Source organism: Leptonychotes weddellii, chromosome 4, assembly GCF_054177405.1.
Source record: "Leptonychotes weddellii isolate Sample4059 chromosome 4, ASM5417740v2, whole genome shotgun sequence".
Lineage (NCBI taxonomy): Eukaryota > Metazoa > Chordata > Mammalia > Carnivora > Phocidae > Leptonychotes > Leptonychotes weddellii.
In genome coordinates this window covers 71,056,104-71,065,809 of record NC_138372.1, presented here as the reverse complement: position 1 = coordinate 71,065,809, position 9,706 = coordinate 71,056,104, and the positions used below count along the sequence as shown (strand labels likewise).

At 37.6% G+C, this 9,706-nt stretch overlaps 1 protein-coding gene and 1 pseudogene across 1 annotated transcript in view; both read right to left on the bottom strand.

Moving 5' to 3' along the window:
- LOC102747434 (lysophosphatidylcholine acyltransferase 2B-like) lies at positions 1-2,121 on the bottom strand (annotated as a pseudogene).
- A 1,257-nt stretch (positions 2,122-3,378) lies between these two features.
- EPHX4 (epoxide hydrolase 4) overlaps positions 3,379-9,706 on the bottom strand; it is a 42,952-nt gene continuing 36,624 nt past the window's right edge. Inside the window, exon 7 of the mRNA XM_006728843.2 lies at positions 3,379-5,060. Coding sequence (XP_006728906.1) covers positions 4,829-5,060 — 232 coding nt within the window. The 3' untranslated portion in view covers positions 3,379-4,828. The remainder of the gene's footprint in view (positions 5,061-9,706) is intronic.

The following is a 9,706-nucleotide window of genomic DNA, read 5'->3' as shown; positions in this document are numbered from 1 at the left end:
AGCAAAGCAGGCTAAACAGCCAGTGTCTGGATTAGGTGCCCTCAGCAGGTGTCTCTGTGCCTATGCTGAGGGGCGGAGGAGGGAAATGGCACCTGCTGGCTCTTTTGTCCCCAGAGAGGTGAATCTGCGAATGCCACCTTTCACAGATATGCTCTAAGAAGAGAGAACAGTCCCTCCCTGTGCTCCTTAGGCAATCCTCAGATCATACTGTCTGCGCTGGGGTTGCTTGCCTGCCTTCTCTCCAGGAGTGGGGCAGTGCGTTCAAGACTATCGCAGCCAAGCTTGCCAACCTCTAAAACTCCATTCTTTGAGCCCCGCTGGTTGCAAAAACTCACAAAAATCAGCTCCTCTCATTTCCCAGTCAATGGCTTTGGGAAAGTGTTCTCTCTGAGTGTTCCCCTGTGTGCTCCCTTCTCTCTGTGACCACAGCTCCCTCCCCTCCACAGCACCCACTATCCATTTCTCCCCCAAACTGCATTTCCATGCTTCCTACCTTCCCCAGTGTGGCCTCTCCTCTCCCTCTACTTGTGCAGTTTGTCCTGTCAGTCCTCAGGTCAATTTCTTGGGTATTCAAAGTGATTTGATAGTTATCTAGGTGTGTTCAAGGGACAAGGCAAGCCTAAGGTCCTCCTACTATGCCTCCATCTTAGCTCTTCTTATCAATAGATCTCTTATTCTCTACCTTTAGTCACATTGAAACAAACATATCTTAAGGAAAACAGGTACTACAAGATCTAATAGAAATATATATTTCTCAAGCACATTTTATGTATCATAATTAAGTGCTCAAGCTACTTAGAGTAAAAACTATTGTGTTTTTCCTGAAAGGATAATTTTATTTCAATCATAGTTTCTATTTGGAAGGTACTTTCACCATTTTCAGGGCTGACTTTAACATTTGAATACAGCAATTAAACGGTTAATGTGGTAATGAATATATAGAGACTGTCTAGAGGTCTAAGTATGAATTAAATAACTTGGTATATTCTGGATGCTTCAGGCAAATTTCTTAAAGTTCTTGTATGAAATGTAATCTGAATTCTGTCCAGATATGTCCTGAAAGAGTCTCGAAACATCAAGATCTGGCACCCCAAAGGCTGCCCTAAGTCTAGCAGCTAACTCTGCCTCTGTTATGAAACCGTCCTCATCAAGATCAAAAAGCTTAAACGACACTTGCAGAATCTTCTCAGTATTGGCAGGATTGCATAGGATAGTCAGACCTGTCCCATATTCTCTGAATTCTATATGCCATCATTATTCCTGTCAAAGGGGGCAAAAAACTGTTCCAAGGGCTCTGAAATTAGGATGTTTAAGTAATTTGCAAATTCTTCAATTCCTATAGTGGCGACTCCTTTAGTGGCAACTGCAATTGCAGCAAATTCATCCAGATGCTAATGAATAGTATCCCAATCTAACTTCAATTTCTGGCTAATTTTTGTAATTCCATCAAACTAGCTTCCATGGGTAATTGAAGGTTACCCGTGAAAATCATCAGTCTACAATCTTCCGGAGTGTGGTCTGTCACAGACACCCCCCAAAGCATTTGCCATGTTGATCCTCACTGTATCGGCAAAAGGGTTCGGTCTTTTTTTTTCTTGGTCATTTGATGTATAAACAGGCATAAACTCACCTTCCCCTTTGGTGAAGAACTGACTCAAGGTCAACATATAGACCTAGAAACCTGCAAACCCCTGCCAGGCTTAGGTCACCGTGTCCGGTGTATTTGGGTACCTGCAGGCGATTTGGTCAAAGAAAGTGGAGTGTGGGGCCATAACACAGATGAGGGCCTCATTGCGGGTTGCTTTTTCCCCTTTCACTTTAACCAGGAACTCTGCTGAATAGAATGTTGCCTGAAACAAGAATTTGAGTGGTGGTCACACCAGTTTTTTCCCCCAACTCTTCGCAGGGTTGACTGGTCAAGCAGAACCGCTCATGGTGGAAAGTGAGGACACTGGCCAGAGGACGATGAAGAGGAAGGCAATGCAGGACTGACAGACTGGCACCAGGACAGTCCCGGTGAGGATGATATAGCCCAGCCCAGAAAGCCTTGCTTTCTGCCGCATGAAGGGGTTGGCCACGGCAGACAGTGCAGCTTATTCATCATGTGGCGAAAGGTGGATCCCACACCTCCATCTCGGAGTCCAAGGAGGTGGACTGAGCCATGAGGCCAACTTCTCAGTGGTCTCAGGATGCCGGTAGATTGGATCTAAGGGCAGCCCCTAAAGCACACCCCTTCCCCATATTCAAGTGCCCTTTCCACACGTAATTAGAACTCTCAGATACAATGTGGGTTAATAGGAAATGAGGATGTATTACCCTTAATTATTTCTTAAAATCAGAAAAATTAAAAATGATAAATGGTGTAATAGAATTAGAATCATATCAACAGTACAATCTTTTCTGCTTTTTGTAAATGTCTTCCTTTTGACATATATGCTTAATACATTATTTTCACATGATTTCTGACATTTATATTAAGGATATATTACATACCTACTAGGGATATATGAATTTAAATAGATGAATATTAATTAAAACTTTTAATTTAAATGCCATTACCAGTAAAGTTTACTTACTCTGAGATGCTTTGGGAGCTGGTAAGTCAAATTCATTTACTCTCCCTACAAACTGATCTCTACAGAGACCATAATATCTCTTTATGCTAAGAGGTTTAACTGATGGCACCCAGGAGCCTTTATATCTGTTACAAGCACTGTTCCACATGCATAGCAAATTAGAATACATCCATTATCGTGGGCTGGAATTAGCCATGGCACATTTGATTCATATTCTTAACAAGAGTCCACATGAACCAGTCAGCATTCCAAACTGATATAAGTAACAACAACAAACCTTAAAATCACCTTAGTCAGTAACAGATTTTCAATCCTGAAATAAGTCAGGATTATTTTACTGGGTCAACATAAACAGTCAAAGTCCTATTCTTCCCTTTGCAGCTGCCCTACAGAAATGATCAAGAGGGAAGCATAATCAAAGTTGCTGTGAACCAGACTCTGTTCTATACCTTGTAACATTTGCAACTCTGACAATGCTAATTTGCTAATTACTGATTTAAATTCCTTTCCCCAGAATTAAAAGTCAAATTATAGGTTTCTGGGAGATGTTTCTATTTATTGGAACACACCAGGTTACCAATAAAACAGAACAGCATAGATACAGAGCCTTTTATTTTACTGGAAAGATTAGAGGCTTTATGATGAATCTAGGTCAGATTCTCGTTCTAACAATTATACTGTGGGCATTGACGAACGTTATTTTCACATCTATAAACTGGTAATACTCTCTACTTTGCAATGTTATTATGAGGCACAAGCAAAAATGTAGATAGAAAGTTGGGTTTTTATTAGTAAATAAAAGTTGCTTAGGATACAGTGATGAGAATTCTTAAGGACATTCCACTTTCTTCTGTCACTATCAGAACTACATTTCATGAGGGAGATATTTTTTTCACCAACTTAGTCTTATTTGGGAACACAGTTGTAGTCTCTAAGGAGCCATGATTTGGCAATGTTACTGATTGTCTCCCATGCCAAATGAGACTAACCCTAGAGAATGAGTAGTATTCCCTTGAGCTTGTATCATTCTCTATTCTGTAAGTCTTCCCACTCTTATTTGTAATGTTCATTACTACTCTTGAATCCTTGTTTAACTTAACTGCATTCTGTGTATACTTCCTTTTTTTAAGATTTTATTTATTTATTTGAGAGACAGAGACAGAGAGAGAGATAGCGAGAGAGAGCATGAGTGGGAGGAGGAGAGAGAAGCAGGGAGCCCAATGCAAGGCTCCATCCCAGGACCCCGGGATTATGACCTGAGCAGAAGGCAGACGCTTAATTGATGCCCCTATTTATACTTCTTAAGGGAAAGTTACATATTACCATGTCATCTTTCCTTTGTATTTCCCCCATAGTGCCTAGCAGTGTGTGAGATATGTTATTTATTCATTAAGCAAATATGTGAGTGCCTACGATGGAGCTAGGCCCTTATTCTAGAAGCTGGATATATGTCAGTTAATAAAACAGTAAAAAAATCTATGCCTTGTGGAACTTAGATTCTAGTGCACATAGGAAGTACAGAATTCAATTCTGTTTGCATTATTGGGGCAAAAGGATATTTTGATCTTTTGTCTAAATCTCTCACCAATTTAGCTGGAAAATTAAGACAAGTAATTTGATGGATGTGCTTTCCTACTTTGCAGTATTTAATACACACACACACATACACACATATATATGTATACATGAGAATCTCTATATCATCTCTTGTTAATCTTTCCAGTATAAGTAGTATTTATGGCCTGTTTTAAGAATGTATATTCTTCTAATCATATTTGCCTTCAAACTCATAAATATATTATAAACCCGAGAGATTTGACAATAGAACTTTTTAATGGTTGAAAAATAGTAAAAAGAAGTTTTGAACAATAAAATGAAAATTTATACCATTACAGGTTTGCCTTTTTAAATATGGCGCAGCTAATCTTTCATATATATTTGTAAAAGGCACCAGATGTTAACAGGGTAAAGAATGCAAGAAATCAAAATGGAGCCACTTTCCCCAACTTCCTTTTTGTATCAATGTACACATTTTAAGGCAGATGCTTTTCCATGCAAAATCCAACAGAAGAAAATCAACATTTTACAATTTCACACATTCTCAGATTTTTTTCAGTATCATTTGTCAGGATATTCATGATAAAGCATATTAAAACAATTTTTTCCTAGTGAAGCTTAAAGAGGTTGATGAACAATGATTAAAAATTATTTAGAGACTTCATTACAGACCCCTCATAGAAGATATAGAAAAGTCAATCTTTTTTTCTTGTTTCTTCTTTCAGAAATGTCCATATCAGTTTGTTCACTATGTCAGGTTGTTCTTGCTGAAGCCAATGACTGACTTCTGACAAAATAGTCAGCCTGAAATAATTTTTAACATAAATCTTTGTGACTTCAGCCATCTCAACCTCCATAAATGCATCTTTCTCTCCCCACAGTAGTAGCGTTGGAATGGTCACCATGTGATGTTTGAGAGGCAGACAGCTATAAAAACAAAACATGTGGACTTGAGACTCATTGTAAAAGTTAAAATAACATTTTCCCATAATGTTCTTTTAAGCCATACATTCTCAAAGGAGACAATAACCCCACCAATGGGGTGAAAATTGATTCTTGGGAGAGTGAAAAAAAATTACTTTTTAATGTATAAATCATGGATATACACACAGTACATAAACAGATATTAAAATCTCATAGGGTGGGGGGGCAATTAGGAAAAAAAATGTCTCAAAAGGCTCCTTAAGGAGGTGATGATGAAAAAATGGTTGAGAAACACCGCATTAGGCAATCAATCTATACAATAAAAAATTTAAAAGGCTATTTAAGAAAGGGCTCAATAGGGTGCCTGGGTGGCTCAGTTGGTTAAGCGACTGCCTTCGGCTCAGGTCATGATCCTGGAGTCCCAGGATCGAGTCCCGCATCAGGCTCCCTGCCGAGAGCCTGCTTCTCCCTCTGACCCTCCCCCCTCTCATGTGCTCTCTCTCTCATTCTGTCTCAAATAAATAAATAAAATCTTTAAAAAAAAAAAAAGAAAGCGCTCAATAAAATTTTTAATTGGATGAGTGTAGCAAAATTTATGATGAAGGTTATAAATTAAATATGAAATTCATCACTATGAAGAATAATTTGCTTTAAAAGGATACCAGAATTTCTTAATGGTGTGATGAAAGAGAGTTTTAAATGGTGTTACTTTAAGTATATTTTAAATTGTTAGATAATATAACATTTTATGTGAAATTGGAACTGAAAATTCAGAAAATATATACAGACTGAACTTTACTATTAAATGAGACTATATTTATTTTGCAAGAAGATTATTTTTAAAACAATGTTTTATTATGTATTTTCTTAAAGTATAAAGAATAAAACCATGCATAATTCCATCATTAAAAGATAACCTTTTGGTCATTTTCTATGCACATAGTTGAAACCATACCATAAATAAAGCACAATAAATATACACAATTTGTATACAGCATCCATACTCAAATTTTATGTTGAATTATAACTTGAGAATTTTCTCATTTCATAATGTTTTTCAAAAGTAATTGTAAAAGATAGTATTTTATGGTATAATGACCCATAAATGACTATTCTCCTATAACTGAATATTTAGATTATATCATCAGTTAAAACAAGGGGATGTTTTAAGTGATGCTATAATGAGCATTTTGTGCCCAAATCTTTTTTGGCATTTCAGATCATTTCTTTAAGCTAGAGTCCTAGAAGTGGAATTCCTGAGCTAAAGAATATAAATATTTTTTTTTTTAAAGATTTTATTTATTTATTTGAGAGAGAGAATGAGAGACAGCACAAGAGGGAAGAGGGTCAGAGGGAGAAGCAGACTCCCCGCCGAGCAGGGAGCCCGACGCGGGACTCGATCCCGGGACTCCAGGATCATGACCTGAGCCGAAGGCAGTCGCCCAACCAACTGAGCCACCCAGGCGCCCCAAGAATATAAATATTTTTAAAGCTTTTGACATTTACTGCTACACTATTTTTCAGGAAAGTGGGATGGTATTAATTACACTCTTGTTGACTATTCATGAGAATGAACACATCACTAGACATTCTCCAGCACTGACTTCCATTTTTTTTTTAAAGATTTTATTTATTTATTCATGAGAGACAGAGAGAGAGAGAGGCAGAGGGAGAAGCAGGCTCCCAAGGAGCAGGGAGCCCGATGTTGGACTCGATTCCAGGACCCTGGGATCATGACCTGAGCCGAAGGCAGACACTTAACCATCTGAGCCACCCAGGCGCCCCTGACTTCCATTTTTGTTAGTTATCAAAACTCATGACATGTGGCTACTTGGATTGATAGGATGCTGCTAGATTGTGCAGGATATCACATATGTCCACTACGGACTTAACTTTTGACTCCCATGCAAGTGGCCATCATTTGGTTATAATGCTCCTAAAAATTAAGGTCTTCTTGAATGGGTAAACTGATAGAAAAATAAACTCTTACTTAATTTTGATACATGGATTGCTATACAAACTTGCAAGTCACTCAAATTCTAGAGCTCATAAAATATTCAAAAGTAAAACATTTTCTAACAATTTTCTGCATATTTAACAATATGTGAGCATGTAATAATTGAATCAGTAAGGTAAAAGGAGTTTTAAAAGACAATTAGTCAAAAAAACAAAGAAAAATATAAGTTCTTCACTCATATGTGGAATTTAAAAAACAAATTAACAAAGAAAAAAAGGGACAACCAAAAAAACCTAGACTCTTAACTATAGAGAACAAACTGGTAGTTGCCAGAAGAGAAGTGGGTCAGGGAATGGGTGAACTAGGTGAAGGGGATAAGGAATGCACTTGTGATGAGCACTGAGTAATGTATAGAATTGTTGAATCACTGTATTGTACACCTGAAACTAGTATAACACTATATGGTAATTATAGTTGAATTAACACAATAGACAAATAAATAAATGAATTTTTTAAATTTTTAAAAAAGAAAAAAGCAAGAAAAATATAAATTCTTCACCAGATCAAATTGGGGATAAAGGGAGAAGTTTCCAGAAAATGAAAAGAAGAGCATATTCTCTGGCCCTAAGCTTTTAAATTGCTAAACTTCACATGAAATGTTACATATATTTATTTTTTTAAGCTGTATTTATTTATTTGAGAGAGAGAGGGCATGAGTGGGGGGAGGGGCAGATGGAGAGGGAGAGAAAGAATTTCAAGCAGACTTCCCGCTGAGAACAGAGCCAGATGCGAGGCTCAATACCATAACCCTGAGATCATAACCTGAACCAAAATCAAGAGTCAGATGCTTAACTTACTGAGCCACCCAGGTGCCCCTGAAATATGTTACATATAAAAGAAAGTATCCACCAAAAAATTGCTAGAACTAATACATGAATTCAGCAAAGTCACAGGATATAAAATCAATGGACAGAAATCTGTTGCGTTTCTATACACTAATAATAAAGCAGCAGAAAAATAAATCAAGGAATCAATCCCATTTACAATTGTACCAAATACAATAAGATACCTAGGAATAAACCTAACCAAAGAGGTAAAAGATCTGTACTCTGAAAACTACAGAACACTTATAAAAGAAATTGAAGAGGAAATGGAAAAATATTACACATTCATGGATTGGAAGAACACACATTGTTAAAATGTCCATATTACCCAACGCAATCTATACATTTAATGCAATCCTGATCAAAATACCACCAGCATTTTTCACAGAGCAAGAACAAACAATCCTAAAATTTATATGGAACCACAAAAGACCCCAAATAGCCAAAGCAATTCTGATAAAGAAAAGCAAAGCTGGAGGCATCATGATACTAGACTTCAAGCTCTATTACAAAGCTATAAGCATCAAGACAGTATGGTACTGGCACAAAAACAGACACATAGATCAATGGAACACAATATAGAACTCAGAAATGGACCCACAACTATATGGTCAACTAATATTCAACAAAGCAGGAAAGAATATCCAATGGAAAAAAGAAAGTCTCTTCAACAAATGGTGTTGGGAAAACTGGACAGCGACATGCAGAAGAATGAAAGTGGACCAGTTTCTTATACCATACACAAAAATAAATTCAAAATGGATGAAAGACCTAAATATGAGACAGGAAACCATCAAAATCCTAGAGGAGAACACAGGCAGTAACCTCTTTGACCTCAGCAGCAGCAACTTCTTACTAGACACATCTCTGGAGGCAAGGAAAACAAAAGCAAAAATGAACTATTGGGACTTCATCAAGATAAAAACTTCTGCACAGCAAAGGAAACAGTCAACAAAATAAAAGGAAGCCTACAGAATGGGAGAAGATATTTGCAAATGTCTTATCAGATAAAGGGCTAGTGCCCACATGTGTAGAGAACTTATCAAACTCAACTCCCCAAAAAATAAACAATCCAGGAAAGAAATGGGCAGAACATATGAACAGATATTTTTCCGAAGAAGACATACAGATGGCTAACAGACACATGAAAAGATGCTCAACATCACTCATCATCAGGGAAATACAAATCAAAACCACGATGAGATGCACCTCACACCTGTCAGAATCACTAAAATCAACAACACAGGAAACAACAGGTTTTAGTGAGGATGTGGAGAAAGGGGAACCCTCTTACACTGTTGGTGGGAATGCAAACTGGTGTAGCTACTCTGGAAACTAGTATGGAGGTTCCTCAAAAAGGTAAAAATAGAATTACCCTATGATCCAGCAATTGCACTACTAGGTATTTACCCCAAAGATACAAATGTGGTAATCCGGAGGCGCACCTGCACCCCAGTGTTTATGGCAGCACTATCAACAATAGCCAAATTATGGAAAGAGCCCAAATGCCCATCAACTGATGAATGGATAAAGAAGATGTGGTATAAAATCAAAACCTCAATGAGATACCACCTCACACCAGTCAGAATGGCTAAAATTAACAAGTCAGGAAATGACAGATGTTGGCGAGGATGTAGAGAAAGGGGAACCCTCCTACCCTGTTGGTGGGAATGCAAGCTGGTGCAGCCACTCAGGAAAAAAGTATGGAGGTTCCTCAAAAAGTTGAAAATAGAGCTATGGTATGACCCAGCAATTGCACTACTGGGTATTTACCCCAAAGATACAAATGTAGTGATCCAAAGGGGTAC